At 46.3% G+C, this 15,874-nt stretch overlaps 4 protein-coding genes across 4 annotated transcripts; 3 read left to right on the top strand and 1 right to left on the bottom strand.

Moving 5' to 3' along the window:
- Nucleotides 1-85: 85 nt before the first annotated feature.
- On the top strand, nucleotides 86-1,224 carry Z519_04329 (uncharacterized protein; the record flags this gene model as incomplete). The annotated part of the gene is made up of 3 exons (XM_016762075.1): nucleotides 86-437; nucleotides 684-817; nucleotides 922-1,224. The coding sequence occupies 3 exons, from the start codon at nucleotides 86-88 to the stop codon at nucleotides 1,222-1,224; spliced, it is 789 nt and encodes a 262-aa protein (XP_016622413.1).
- Nucleotides 1,225-2,307: 1,083 nt separating this feature from the next.
- Nucleotides 2,308-4,396, top strand: Z519_04330 (uncharacterized protein; the record flags this gene model as incomplete). Its single annotated transcript, XM_016762076.1, has 8 exons — nucleotides 2,308-2,471; nucleotides 2,565-2,876; nucleotides 2,928-3,049; nucleotides 3,101-3,323; nucleotides 3,375-3,400; nucleotides 3,506-3,667; nucleotides 3,735-4,011; nucleotides 4,156-4,396. 8 exons carry the CDS (start codon nucleotides 2,308-2,310, stop codon nucleotides 4,394-4,396), a joined length of 1,527 nt encoding a protein of 508 aa, XP_016622414.1.
- A 1,058-nt stretch (nucleotides 4,397-5,454) lies between these two features.
- Z519_04331 (orotate phosphoribosyltransferase) lies at nucleotides 5,455-6,192 on the bottom strand (the record flags this gene model as incomplete). Its single annotated transcript, XM_016762077.1, has 1 exon — nucleotides 5,455-6,192. One exon carries the CDS (start codon nucleotides 6,190-6,192, stop codon nucleotides 5,455-5,457), a length of 738 nt encoding a protein of 245 aa, XP_016622415.1.
- Nucleotides 6,193-7,086: 894 nt separating this feature from the next.
- Z519_04332 (methylenetetrahydrofolate reductase) lies at nucleotides 7,087-9,015 on the top strand (the record flags this gene model as incomplete). The annotated part of the gene is made up of 1 exon (XM_016762078.1): nucleotides 7,087-9,015. The coding sequence occupies one exon, from the start codon at nucleotides 7,087-7,089 to the stop codon at nucleotides 9,013-9,015; it is 1,929 nt and encodes a 642-aa protein (XP_016622416.1).
- Nucleotides 9,016-15,874: the final 6,859 nt, after the last annotated feature.

Here is a 15,874-nt window from a genome sequence, read left to right on the forward strand (position 1 = left end):
GCGATACGTTATTGAATGCTGCTATCCTTTCATACCTCAATCCTTGTTGCGTTCGAGCCTCTCTAGTCTTCAGTTCACCTGAAATATGCAGCTATCCTCTATCGTCTGGGCCCTCCTTCCCCTCTGTCTCTCATGTTCAGCCGAATCCCACGGCTGTGATCTCTACGACCCTTCCAACCCCTGCTACACCGGTGGAAGAGTCGACAGTGACCTCAGCCCCGACCCGCTCCCTTTCTCGACCCGGGCGCACTGGATGCGGCGTGCGATCGGGGCCCTGGCGGATATCAACGAGGGTAGCCCTTGTCCATTTGCGGCCTTCGGGGCAGTCGTCGTCAATCACACTGCGTCCGAGACGGGAACGGCTGAGATCCAGCTGGGCCAGGAAGTGTGCATCGGTGCAAATTCAATGGTGAGGGATGGAAATCCGACCTTGCACGGTGAGTTGCCTAAGTGGTCGGTTTCGTGCCAGCGGTAAAGAGAGCATGGCTTTGATGGGTCTTCTCTCTTGTTACTTTCCAGAGTTTCGAGAAGCCCGGTCGTGGGTTACGGCCTTGTATAAAGGGCAGATGTTTTCCCCGTCCCCTGTATTCTAATTCTCATTCTCGTGTCCAGCGTTCCATCAAAACGCATTGGATTCTCACCACCTGGCGATATAATAGAACGCCGTGCTGACTTGCTGAAAGGCGAAATAGCAGCCATTAACAACTGCAGCCGAATATTGACTGATCCTGATGGGCAATACAAGCTCTCTGGACCTGAGGCGCTGAGCGCAATGGGTGATTTGAGTCTGTATACCACGGCCGAGGCGTGTCCTATGGTAAGATGCCCCAGGATTTCCCCATCTGTGACCTTCCGAACATTTCCGGGGGTTAAATCTCCCTTGAGCAAATGCGTCTCTGACATCTGCAAACTTGCTTGAAGTGCTCCTCCGCAATCATCTACGGCGGGTTCCGCGAATACATCTTCTCCACGTCGATCCCCACTCTCCGATCGTACGACTGGCCTCAAATCGTCATTCGCTCGAGAGAGGTCTTCTCCCGGAGTGTCGGTCGACTGTCTGCGCACCGGACGCGGATCCTGGGGGGAGTGCTGGCGAATGAGACTGAGGAGCTGTTCAGATGGCAATTTGCAGACGGGGATTGTCCTGGAGGATGTGAGAAAGAGGGCAGTGGCTGTGTGAAATCAAAGAATTCAGACGCGGGAACGAGGAAAGACGAGTTGTAATAAGCGACGCGACGGGGGAAGTTCGACGATTGTCCATCATGTTGGGAATGGTTGAGAGGACGGAGCCTTGGGCTTTCTCAGGCAGCACAGCATCGATGTGATGGTCTGATATTTTCAGCCTCGCCAGCGTTTCATGCTAAATCACTCACACTCACCACCATACCATATAGAGTCATTCGTCGGATCATAGGTACCTTGGTCCATAACCACAACCTCGATTACGCGAAAGCACATACCAAAATCCTTAACGTCGTTTTAGTAATTCAAGTGTAACAAGGACTTATCCGCCGCCTAACGCGCCTCACCAGGCTGAAATGTAATGCTTAAACCCTTCTCCAAGCCTGTAATAAAGTGCGCAGTAACGTCAAAGCGGCCACTATGTCAAATATAATTGGCAGTATGGGATAAATGACAGAGAACTATTATTCCTAACGACAACCATTATACTTAATGTGAATGAACGGTATCTGCGATCTGACAGTGAATCACTCTACTTTGTCAGACCGTACCACCTGTATTTGAATGCGGCGTTTGGCGGATAGGCAAGTAGGAATAACGGAATACCGAGTACAGTTCACCGATCCCCCCTGTCTCTGCATAGCCGACGATTTTGCCGTGGCTCTTCGTTTCTGACAGCAACAATGTCAGAATTAGGAATGCAATGTCAGAAACTAAAGTCGCCATCAACAGCATTCCCATTCGATATCTCAGGGTCACAGGAGCTCCCCGATCGTTTGTCCCAATGACAGACTTGAGTAGGACTTGGGATGAATTGGTCGCAGACCTTCCAGACATGCTGAGGCTGTTGGAAGACCGACCTAGAACAACGCAAAATTCATGTCCCCACATCTTGTCCCATGGGCCATGGAGCTCATGTGGGAGCCGAGCTATCAAAGTCTGGGGTACTGTATTGTCTCGGTTTGAAGGTAGAGTGGGTTCGGACTCTATACATACTCGTGCTTCGCGGCTGGTTTTCTCGGGGATATAAAGTGTGATGGACTGCTGTTGAGTCTATCGAGACATCTCTGTCGCAAGTACTTTCTCAACGCCCGTCACCTGATTACAACCTCCCTGTGATGCAAGATGAGCAAACTTACGTGGTACAACATCGCTATCTGTCTGGTCGTCTCCTGGGGAGGCTACAGCTATGGCTTCGGTTTTGCCATATTTGTCACCAGCATAGGGCAGCCTTCCTTCTACGAGTATTTCGATCTTGACCGCAAGTTTTATCAGCCCTTACTCCTCATGTAGTGACTGATCTTCTGGCAGCAACTAGCAATTACACCGCTAAGCAAGTATCTTGCATTCTCGTCCTCATCAATGCTCTAACCCTCCTCCAGCATCCTAGGAGCAATCAATGCTCTCTTCAACTTCGGATTGGCAATCGGCGCTCTGGCTCAAGGTTGGCTCGTCGATGTCATTGGGAGAAAGAAAGCCTTCATGATCGCTGCTATATCCTCGTTGATCGGAGCTGCCCTGATCACTGGCTCCGTCGCAATCGGTATGCTCATCACTGTTCGTTTGCTGCATGGTTTCGGTCTCGGCATGCTCATTTGCCTTGTTCCCCTCTACTTGACGGAGGTTGCACCTCCTCGTCATCGAGGCTTGCTCAGTGGGCTCACAACGCTGAGCTTCGGGATGGGATATGTTGTGTATGTTCATGCTTCTTGACATGCAGGGAACGAACGCTGATTGCCTTACAGGTGCGCATGGATCTCTATCGGAACTTACTATGCAAAAACCTTTAATGTCCAAGTGAGAGTGCCTTTGGCACTTGCCTGTGTTGGGCCAGTGGCCCTTCTCCTGGGCCTGCCCTTCATCCCAGGTACGCCTGGCTTCCGTCAGTGACAGGGTGGGCATTCTGACCGCCCTGCAGAGTCCCCCCGATACCTTTGCCTAAAGAACAGAGCCGGCGAAGCATGGGAAGTGCTTCAAAAGATCCATCACGATCCCGGCGATGAAGCGGATTCGGCAGCACACGCCGAATACATACAGATCGTGAGACAGGTGGAATTCGACAAGGAGCAAAAAGCTGGATACGTTGAAATGTTTAGAAAACCTTCGTGGCGGCACAGAAGCTTGCTCACGTTATTCATTCAGTGAGTCGTCCATCGAGCGTGCTGGAATTCGCGCTAAGCTTCCTATTCTAGGTTCGCGGCCCAATCCACTGGCGCAAGTATTCCCCAGTTTAACTGCCTCAGTAACGTTCGGCTGACGAAGTGGACTAGATTTTGGGGATAGCCAACTTCCTTGTCCTGATCTTTACCAGCCTGGGAATGAGTGGCGTCATGCCATTGCTCCTATATGGTTGAAACTATTACCACGAAGCTGCGCAAAGAATCTGAGCTGACTCTTGGAATAGCGGTCTATACCACGATTGGTACCACTTGTGTCGCGATCGCCATCTTTACTGTCGATAGAGTCGGTCGTCGAACAATGTTCCGTATGGTTCTTCATTCCCCTTCTCCAGCACCAGTCATGCTAACGACGTTTTCATCCCCGCGAAACAGTCATCGGGTTCCCAGCGCTAGCCGTCTGCCTCCTCCTCGAAGGCATCCTCCAATGGCAATATCTCGGCACGGACAACAAAGGGGGGCTGGCAGGCTGTGTGTTGATCATCTATGTCTACATCGTCATGTTCCAGTGCGTCGATGGTCCGTCGTTCATCTGGATGTCCGAAATCTTTCCGACAAACATTCGAGGTAGAGGGATTGGACTGGGTTTCTTTTCGTACTTTGTGGGTGCGATTACATACACCACGCCCTCAGCGCTGGCGTTTAAGAACATGTAAGTATCGACTTGCTCTATCTTCAAGCTTACCCCGATCCCCAGTGGGGTTGAGGATCGTAGGTTGTGCGAGGAACGGCCACTCAGCCACAGGGGAAGAATTGCCATTTATGCATTCGCTAACCACTTTATTCCCGAGGACAGAAAATACCGCATGTACTTCCTCTACATGGGACTCTGCCTCATCTCCACCGTCATCGTGTACTTTTACATACCAGAGACGAAGCAGATCCCCGTGGAGGAGATCGGGGCGCTGTTTGGCGACGAGGTCATCGTGCATCTGACCGAGGACGGACATGGGATTGTCGAGGAACAAATGGAGCTGAAGAAGATTGCGGGCGAAGACGTCAACGTCACGGAGGTGGTGCACACTGAGAAAGTGTAGGTGGGTGGACAAGTGACGTTGCCGCTTGAAAGAAACTATCTAGCTGTATCTCCAGCGCAGGACTCGACAAATATCACTTTCCTGGTCCCTCTCATTGAAGATGTGCAAGTTGACACCACTGCCACGGCTATCTTTGACGCAGCTTGGATGAACTGTCATTAATTGAACTATCGCCAACCTCGAAAAATATCGGGGTGACACGAATCAAAAATGGTTTCGAACACAAAGAGATTGATCTTCCCTGTACACATGTGAAAAGCTCATTAGTCTTCTCGCTGTAGCCGTATCCGGTGGATTCTTCTAAGCCTCTGTTTCCGCCGACAAGTGGTACCAGGTGCATCGGCGGGTCTCTGATCTGGCTGTTATTTTGACCGAATCCTATATATATATTCCAAAGACTAGATCTCGGCTGGGGAGGCATTCATCTGATGGCATTCCTCAACTTTGGCACTTTGCGTGGTGTCGCATTGCGCGTTCCGTACGCCTGAAGCAAAAACGAGGCGAGAGCGGTACTTGTCCCAAAACATGTAGGATGATACCGACAGCCTGGGAAATGAGAAGATGTTGTATGGCTGCCATGGGACAGTCGTGAGCTCGCACTATGCGCCCCTGGAGCACGCCGTCTCCTTTGCCTAGTTGTGGATCAATATTATATCGTGGACAGCCATCGCCTAGCGCCATCGCCTCAGGTAGTGTCGGGTGGAAGTGCGACGAGTGCGACGGGTGCGTCCGGGATGAAGGCGAGAAAGAGAGAGAAAAGAGGCTGGAAGAGAGGGGAAGGATGGGGCAATGAGGACGAGGTTCTCATAGCTATCACGCAAAGGACGACGGGGAAGACGTCCTCATGAGCCCCTATTGGGCCCCTCTTGTTTTCGGAGCCCTGGGCCGACAAGTATTCCAGAATGATAGAGGGAATATCTCTGATGAAAAGGCGGCCCCAAATGCCATAGATTCACAAACCTGTCGTCGTCAATATGTGAGTCGGGAGCGGTCCAAATATTACATCTATCCTCCATGAATGTGACAAAGTCAAGGCCCGTCTGGATATATCTCCAGCTTCAGTCTTTGCTTCCATATTTCTCCCGGTAGTCCTTCATGAGCTCGAGTTGCTCCTGTCCGGCTCCCTCGACCTTTCCAGCCTCGATAGCTTCGAGCAAGTCTTGGAACGTAAGCACAGCCCTCACAGGCACACCTAGCTCGTCCTCGGCCACCTTCATAGCACTTCTCGGCTCTGCATCGGAGACACGTTCTTGTCTGGTTAAAAGGAGAACCACCCCAACCACAATACCACCCTGAGCCTTGATGATGGAGACGGCTTCGCGCAGGGCAGTGCCAGCAGTCATGACATCGTCCACAATGATCACTCGCTTGCCCTTGAGCGGCGCTCCGGCGACGATGCCTCCTTCTCCATGATCCTTTGCTTCTTTTCTGTTGTATGCATACGAAACACCCGCAAAATGCGTTCCAGCGAAAAACAGCTCTCTGGCCACTATCGCACTCATCGGGATTCCTTTGTATGCCGGACCAAAGACGACGTCAAAATGAGGGGCGAACGAGCCATCTGCGTCTGCGCCAGCTTCTTCGGTGCCAAGGGGAAGGGAGAAAGGAGGAGAAGTTAGCACTGAAGCAAAGCCACGTGCGAGAGCGTCTAGGAGAGACGAAGTGTGCAGAAGGGAAGAGTTGAAGAAGTAGGGCGAGATGCGGCCAGACTTGAGAGTGTAGGTGCCAAAGGAGAGAGCAGAGGCCTTCAAGAGCAGAGTGAGCAGAGCGTCTTTGTAGGATGTATCCGCCGCCATGGTTGAGAGCGCAGCGTGGGAGAAGTCGTCCGTTTGAAAGGATCCTGCGGGACTGAGGGTATCGTGAATTGGTCAGAAGCGAGATCTGAGTCGCGCTCTGCAGTGACGGTGCCTGCCAAGAGCAAACTTTTCTTCCTCCAAGCAAACGAGGGGTTCAGCTACAGAGGGCTGCAGAGGGGAAACCATCTCCACCACGGCTGCCTCCAGAATAGGATTAGTGTTTGCTGTAGGGCTTGGCACCGCGCGACATCTGGAGGCGCCAGAGCAAGGACCAGGGTATCCTGTTGTGAGCTACTCGGTACCCCGTACGGGATACTTGTACCAAGTACAGTGGAGCGCAGGCGCCAAGTATCTGTGGATGCAGCCAGGCTAAGAGATCACGTGAAGTCACGTGGCACCTAGGGCTACTACTGGGTACTAACAAGTAGGGCAGAATAAACACAAATGACGACCAGGGGTTGGCTCATGTGACTCGGAAGATTAATTCTCCGGATCCGTGGCGGTCAGCAAAGGCGGTGAAGCATAGGGCGGCATCACCCTCGTCCTGAAGCGGGGTGGGCAGCATGTCGAAATTGCTTTTTCACTTCTCAAATCCCTTCATTTTTCTGCTGAGCCAAGATTAGTTGGCAGGATCATCTTTCCTCTGAACATCCACCCCCCAATGCAGCGAGAACTGGCCGATAGGTGGGCTCGCAACCGATATTTCGGTTGACTCGGTTTGGGTTCGGAGGAGGACAACGTGCTACACCGTCACTGCGTACACCGTCACACAGGAGCACAGAGGATCATTGAGAACAAACGTTCTTTCCAGACTGTCTGATCCTCCTCATTCTTTATTGAAGTCGCTTTTCCTACACTTGTTCCCTCGTTTTCTTCCCTTGCCAAATCTCCGACATGCATATCTCTAAAAAACTTGCGCTGGCCCACCAGCAGAACAAGCCGACCTTCTCCTTCGAGTTCTTCCCTCCCAAGACAGCTCAGGGCGTTCAGAATCTGTACGACCGCATGGACCGCATGCATAATTTGGGGCCGGCTTTCATTGACATCACCTGGGGCGCAGGCGGAAGACATTCCCAATTGACCTGTGAGATGGTCAATGCTACTCAAAATTACTATGGATTGGAAACCTGCATGCACTTGACCTGCACGGACATGGAACGACATCAAGTTGACGAGGCCCTTCGTCGCGCATACAAAGCTGGTTGCACAAATATCCTGGCACTCCGTGGAGATCCGCCCAGAGACCAGGAAAAATGGGAAGCAAAAGAAGGTGGTTTCAGGTATGCAAAGGATCTGGTCAAATATATCAAAGCAAGATACAGTGACCATTTCGATATTGGCGTTGCTGGCTATCCCGAGGGCTGCGACGACCAGCGGGACGTGGACCTGCTGATCGACCATCTCAAGGAGAAGGTCGATGCCGGAGCTAGTTTTGTCATCACGCAAATGTTCTACGACGTCGATGTTTTTCTTAATTGGGTGAAGAAATGCCGGGCGCGAGGAATCAATGTTCCGATACTTCCCGGAATCATGCCCATCCAAACCTATGCCGCGTTTGTGAGACGGGCTAATTGGACGAAATGTCATGTCCCTCCTGAGTGGTTCGATGCCTTGGAGCCGGTCAAAAACGATGATGCTGCTGTCAGGGCAATCGGAAAAGATCTGGTTGCCGACATGTGCCGGAAAATCCTGGACGTAGGAATCCTACACCTCCACTTTTACACAATGAATCTGGCCCAAGCTACGCGGATGGTTCTGGAGGACTTGTCCCTGACGCCGGAAACTTCCGGAATGCGCCTTGAAAAACCACTGCCCTGGCGACAGTCTCTGGGGTTTAACCGCCGGGATGAGACAGTCAGGCCAATTTTCTGGAGAAATCGCAACGCGTCTTATATCAGCCGGACAGCGGACTGGGATGAGTTCCCCAACGGTCGTTGGGGCGATAGCAGATCTCCTGCCTTCGGAGAACTGGATGCTTACGGCACCGGGTTGAAGGGCACAAACGAAGCCAACATCAAGTTATGGGGCAAACCAAGATCACTTCGCGACGTTACAGGTCTATTTGTACGCTTCTTGCAGGGCGACTTGGACCGACTACCATGGAGCGAAGCTGCCATCTCCGCCGAAGCCGACAGCATCAAGGATGATCTCTTGAAGTTGAACAAGCATGGATTTTTGACCATCAATTCCCAGCCAGCAGTGGATGGTGCGTCCTCCACCCACCCGGTTTATGGATGGGGTCCTGCCGGCGGCTGGGTGTACCAGAAAGCATACCTGGAATTGCTTATCTTCCCTTCCATGTTCAAGACAATCATGGAACGACTCGATGCCAACAAAAATCTCACATATTACGCAGTGAATCGGAAAGGTGAACTGTACACAAACACCAAAGATGAAGGTCCAAACGCCGTCACTTGGGGCATCTTTCCAAACCGGGAGATTGTGCAGCCAACCATCGTGGAAACTGTGTCCTTTTTAGCATGGAAAGACGAAGCTTTCCGTCTTGGGCAAGACTGGGCGAAGTGCTATCCCGCCGGATCCGGGAGCAGAAAGTTGATTGAGAAGATCATGGATGAATGTTACCTTGTCAATATTGTCAACAATGACTTCCATCAAAATCACGAGATCTTCAAGGTGTTTGAGGGTCTGGAGGCCCAGGATCTTGATGTGGTCGTCGAAGATACTGTTCCAGACCATCCCGGAAATGGAACTAGACATGTGTTGGATGGCGATGCATCCGTCACTAGCGCCGAGAAAAGCGTTACAAATGGAGAGCAAAACAAAGTCCCTTCCAAGGCCAGCGGAGAGGCTCTTACCAACTGAGATTAGTCAGGTGTCGGATTTTTCTTGCCTTTGGTTTTTGACTTATACTGGTGCAAGGCATAACCAACTCAGCTAATTTGGATGGGCCCGGCAGGACTGGAGTTCGCAGGGCGTTTCATTTCAACAAAACCACTGGGGAAGGCGTGAGGATGGGGCTACAACAAGGAGCAACCTAAAGAAAAAGCATCTCATTTCAACATGATACCCCACGCATGAAGAGCGAGCAGCTCATTTCAACATGATACCCCCAGCATAGACGAGAGATTTAACGAGGAAACGATTTTATGAAGAGAAAGAACCAAAAACAATGAAAGATTTGTCGTGGCGCCAATTTTGCGCCCAGGGTTGGCCCGCAATATCTCGCGCTCAGATGCATTCTAGTTAGATTGCTCGTATTAGGATATGGGAATCAGAGACAGCAAAGAGGAGGTGATGAGGTGATGATAGCCACGTAGGTATGCAGAAATTACCTATGGAAGAGACGGCACCGAGACCCCTTTCAACATGGTCGACGTGCCTCTCTCTGTCTCTCTACAATCTACGTACTGTATAGTTTGACTATCGAAACGATTTAGGCTAGGAAACCTGCTTGATTGGTCCAGGGATTCCCCACCTCAATATTGGAAATGCTTCTCAAATGTTCTCGAAGGAGGGGATCTTGACGACCAGTGGTGTTTTCATGTGCAAGTAGTATCGTTGACCTCGCCCGGCCCCGGCGAATCGAATGGTTCAGGTTGTACGGGACACTTCCCTCTTGTCCAAAGCATTCTGGGCCACGCAAAGTCGTTGTCCGAGAGCGGGTCATGGAACCCACTTCACCGAATCGAGCGTCACGATCCATTTCATGTTCTAACCAAAGTGACCGAGTGCATCGAGAGACTGTTTCAGTGAGAATTTCCGGACGTGTATGTATTCTGAAGTCAGGCCAAAGGCGTCAGAATGGTTCATTAAGGCCGACTTCTCTGTGGCTGCAGCGAGCCACCGCTGCCGCCGCTGGAGGAGCAAATAGCATATTATTTATTGTGCCCTCCACCAGAATGAGATGATGATGTTCCTGCCGACGGCAACATGAATGAATTCTCGACGTCAATCTCACGCTCGGCAGAACTTCCGCTGCTCGAGACTCGAATTTTCTCTCCTTCAACCCTCCTCAGCTGGTTAGCCCCACTCATCTTGCTCCTCCCCCCTACTAGATCTGATCTTTGGCAGCTCCCCATTTGGGACTGCTGTCAGTAAACTCCAGCTCTCCAAGCCTACTAAATCTCCTCTACGCTCATCCCCGAACGTCACCCCTCCACACCCTAAGAATGGCACTCACCAGGTTTTATCAAGAGCTAGGCAGGTCAAGTCTTAAAGTGAGGAAGCGGACGAGGACTAAGACATAGACGAGTTTGTATATACGCCAACTAGGATGTTAGCCCAGACCACGGGCACAGCCATTGAGAGCAAGCCTTATGGTGGCTCTCTCCTCTTGCTCGAAGACCGCCCTATCCTTCAACGAACTCTTTTAGACAAACTGCCCTTCGGCCCAAACCTTCCAGAAGGAAGTCTATTACATATATTTTGATCAAACGCAAATTATGCTCTGCAGAAATAAGCCTTCGTGGCATGTGCAAGGTTGGACATGCCAGATGGAGTCCGATATCAGGAAAATATATTGAATGCTAGGGGGTGATTCGGACTTGGACAGAGCTAGGTCTCGCTCCTGCCAAAGGTCTTGCTTGGCTTTACGATTAGCCGCTCTTGGTTATTCCAATGCGTTTTCTTTGCTAATCACCAAGCTCTTCAAATCCTCAACTCACAGACTGGAGAATTTTGTAAGCTTGGAGGAGAGGTTGCCATCACGCCCAGCGAGAGCTGCTTGGCCAGTGGTTGAGAGGAGTCAATTGAGGGGCCATGATTGATCCAAGTGTAATTTGAAAGCTGATTATAACGATTTAGAAATAGTGTGCTCCCATTTGCTTCCGCATAATGTGATGAATGGAGAGAGGAGGAGAGAGGGGAAAACAACAGCTAAGGACAATACTTCCGAGAAATACCACAGGACGATGGGCTTGGGCGAGCTCTTTCCAATCTGAGGCATTGCCTCCTGCTGACCTCTCACCTGACAGTCACTTCTCACTCTTTAGGATACTAAATGGAAGGAGCATCTTAAGGACTTAACCTAGCCTCGATCTACCTAGGTAGGCACCAATCGACTAACCTCTTCTACGCTCGACCGAGGATCTAAGCTAGTGATACTTAAGAGGCTCTTATTCAGCTAAAGTATATAAGTCTAAAATCAACAACCAAAACTAAAGTATAGATATTAATAAGTAAGTTAATCTTTCTAGTTTTATTAACTAATAATCTAACGATTTAAGATAATATTTATAATATAGCTTTAAACTAAGATTAGATTAGACTAATAAATATTAAAAAGAGCTAGTAGTTATAAAGAAGAGTAAAGTAGTTTCTAAATAAGAAGATTATCTTCTTTATAATAGTACTCTCTACGATATTATTTAAGATAAATTCTTTAGAGTTAGTACTATCTAATTAAAGATATATACTTAGAAACTATTGTTAGACACAGCCTTAGAAGGAACCGGTCACGAGTCGCACGGATACGACTCACCACACTCATTGAACACTTAGAAGGATCCGTGGGAGAATAAGACTAAGTCATGTAATATGCCCTGCTGGCCCTGTCGGCCCTGCTAGCTCTGCCAATAGAGCGCACAGAGCGCACAGAGTGCGCAGAGCGTAAGCATTATATATACACCCTCATTACCCTAGATAGTTACACTCTCTCCGTAGTCAACTTATATTATCTACTGAACTATATAGTTCTTAATAATAAAGACTGCTGCTTATACCTTATATTCTTCATAATCAGCTTATGCTATTCCAGGATTATTGCTGAGAACCCTAACCTAGTTAGGTTCAGTAGGGATTCTTAACACTTTGGCTACCACCCCGTTGTGGAGGACAACCTCTATGAGCAGACCGAACCGACCCACCTCACCCATAGACGAACTCACGCGACGTACCGCACAACTATCACTGAACGATAACACGATATTAACAACATTAGGTACACTAAGACTAACACTAAGTACCCCAAGGACTACGGCCAGTGCATCACTACCGGCGTATGGAATAAGTATGGTAAGCTCATCACGAGATGTGCCATTAATAGTTAGTAAAGGAAAGATTGGCAACCCACCTAAGCCCTTTAACGACGTGGAGTCTAAACTTATATCTTTCATTCACTATATAGATATATATATCCTAATGAACTCTACTAACTTTTAGAACGACTTATAAAAGATCCTTTTCATAGGAAGTTACTTCGAAGAAGACGCCGAGATATAGCTTAGATTCTTCATTAAAGACTATATAGAAAACGAGGGCGATAATAGAGAAGACGAGATCATTAATCTATTCGAAATATTTATAGAGTTTAAGAAAACGGTGAAGCTAGTATTTAGAGCGAAGAATAAGAAGAAGAAAGCTTAGAAGAAGATAATAGATCTTCGATAGATAGAGTTAGTTTAGAAATACGCGATAAAATTTAGAATATTAAATATAGTCCTAGAATAATAAGATAATATTATAATCTCGATCTTTAGAGAAGAGCTAAAATCGAAAATTAAGTAAGAGCTACGATATCTTAAAAAAACTACTCTAGAAGACTAGATAGCCGCTACTATTAAGGAAGATAACGATATTAAGGAATATCGATAATAAGAATCTTATAATCTTAGAAAGATATAAGCTATAAAGGTATAATAGATAAATATCTCTAAAAGACGCGAACCGTATTACGGACCTTAATCTATAGATCTAAGTTAAGCGTAAAAGCGACGAAATAACTTTAAAAAGAAGAAACTAAGGGAACCTTCCGGAAAGAAGAAGGAAGCTATTTACTATAGTTACGATAAACTAGGGCACTATACGAGAGAATATAAATAAAAGAAGAAGTAAGTCGCCGCCGTCGAAAAATAACTAAAGTAGGAAAAACTCATTAAAATAATTCCCGAGGCTAATATAGTGAAAGAAGATTATATACGTCTAGACGACTCCATAGACTAAGGAAAAGTAGTCGTTATAGGAATCATCGCTAATAAGATCTATATTCGCACTAGATATTAGACTAGGAAGTTATATTCTAATTCATATTACTAACGGCGAGCTACGGAATATAATCATACCGTGTACGAACTAGATAAACTATCATTAGACATAGAAATAACCTTTAGAATCTATCTATATCGAAGCCGAGAATATTTATAGATTAACACTCACCCGGATTTTATATACGCCCACTAAAAGAGAAACCTATAAGAATAACCATTAGTATAGATCTCTTTAGACGATACGACTTCACTCGAATATAATATAATTAACTCTAAATACGACTCGGACCCTAACCACACTAAGGAAAGCTAAGTATAGAAGTTATTCACGAAAGAGAAAATTAGATAACTAATTCGGGAAGCTATCGAATGAGTCACTATAATAGTAGCCTAGATAGAATAAATCACTCGTAAAGTAAGAGAAGTCGTAGACTAGAAAGAGACTTTCCTACGCTCTTTAACCGAGAGGAATATCCTAAACATTGCTAGAATAACGCGACTCCCGGAAGAGAAAGTCCGTGAACGAGTTAACTATATAAGAATAATGGACCGAGTAGAGATAGAAGTATAAGCGATTATACGCGTATACCGGGAACGAGAAGTCCTAGTCCTACGATATATTAAGATCTTATCTAATATACTTATTACTAAGCTATTTCCTTATAACCGCGTTCATAACTACCCGCTTCGACTAATTTCGTATCTTTACGAGTAACACCTCGACTATTTATAACCCGAGAAGCTAAGTATAACGGCCGTGAAAGTATAGTAGACCTACGCCGAATTAATTCAACGATATAGTGATTATCTTTACGACGTATCGTAACTACGAAGTAAAAGAATGAACCATCTTCACTAGTTAAAAAATTAGATTAGTGAGAGAACTAGAAACACCTATATCATCGAAAGTATATCTCTAGAAGACGTTAGCGCTAAAGAATTAATAGTAAAGGCGTATATTTAATTAGAACTAGAGAAGAAAGACGAAAATCGAAACTCGAAGTAAATACGGCTATAAGGTCTAACGCTAGAGCTATATTTCTTAGAGAAATACTTAAAGATTAGGAAGTTAGTATTCTAATAGACTCGGGCTATATAGGAAACCTTATATATATAAGAGTAATAGAGAAACTATAAGATTAGAAAGTTCTAAGATTAGAATTCGATTTAATTATAGAATTCGATGGGACAGTAATGATCTAACTTACGTACGAACTAAAAGTAGTGTAACTAACGATCGATGATCACTAGGAAAGGCTGAATCTCGATATTATGAACATAAAATACGATATGGTCCTTAGAATACTATAACTAAAATATTATAACTTCGTTATCGACTGAGTAAAATTCTAGGTGCGGTTCGATAACTGTGACTACGATAATAGAGCCCTAGAAATGAAAATAAGGGTAGCGTAAACCTACGTAAAGAAAATGGTCTAGGTGCGATCAGTACGGGTTTTCGATAATACGACTATAAAATGTTCATCACAATACGCGCACTTAAAATTAGTATTCGAAAAAAAGATAAGGACTAATACACTACTAGAATATAAGCTATAGGACCACGAAATACATCTATAGAAGAGAAAGCAACCTACCTTTAGGTTCCTCTACTCTCTATTAGAAAAAGAATAAGTCGCTTTACGCGAATATCTAAAAGAAAATATAGCTAAAGACTATATTTAATCATTAGAATTAGAGGTAGAATATCTAATTCTATTCGCCCTAAAGAAAGATAGAAAACTCCGACTATATGTGGATTATCGAAAGCTTAACGATATTACTATTAAGAATGTCTATTCACTGCTACGAATTAATAAGCTATAAGATCGACTAAGAGGCGCTAAATATTTTACGGCACTCGATATTCGGGATGCGTACTACCGCATACGTATAAAAGAAGGCGAAGAATAGAAAACGGCCTTTAGAACCCGATACGGGCTATTCGAATACTGCGTGATGCCATTCGGACTCACTAACGCCCTAGCGACGTTCTAAGTATTCATTAATAATGTACTAAGGAAATATCTTAATATATTTTACGTCGTATACTTAGATAATATATTAATCTACTTCAAAATCTACGAAGAATATATAGAATATATCACGAAGATACTAGAGGCCCTTTAGAAATACTAGTTACCGATTAAACTAAAGAAATGCGAGTTCCATAGAGATAGTGTTAAATTCTTAGATTATATAGTCACCCGAGAAGAACTTAAGATAGACTCCGATAAGGTTAGAAGTGTATTAGAATAGCTAGAACTAACTACACTAAGGGAACTATAAGCGTTTCTAGGATTCGCTAATTTTTACCGAAAGTTTATACGGAACTACTCGCGAATCACTACATCTCTAATAAATCTAATAAAGAAAGAAGTCGCGACCTTTACTTTAACAGAACTTACTAGATAAGCGATTAAAAATCTTAAGAAGATATTCACTAAGGCCTCGATTCTTACGATCTTCGACCCGAATCTATAGACGCTCCTTAAGATAGATGTATTAGATAGCGCGATCGCCGTAGTCCTTATTGTTAAGGATCCTCACTGATCCTAACTGGGTTAGGGTTCTCAGCAACAATCCTAGTATAGCATGAGCTGAGTGTTAAGGATCCTCACTGATCCTAACTGGGTTAGGGTTCTCAGCAACAATCCTAGTATAGCATGAGCTGGTTGTGGGTCACACGCGGTATGAGCAGGGTCTCCTCCCTGTTACTAAGAACTGTATAGTCCAGT

This window comes from Cladophialophora bantiana (assembly GCF_000835475.1).
Source record: "Cladophialophora bantiana CBS 173.52 unplaced genomic scaffold supercont1.5, whole genome shotgun sequence".
In the NCBI taxonomy this organism is placed as follows: domain Eukaryota; kingdom Fungi; phylum Ascomycota; class Eurotiomycetes; order Chaetothyriales; family Herpotrichiellaceae; genus Cladophialophora; species Cladophialophora bantiana.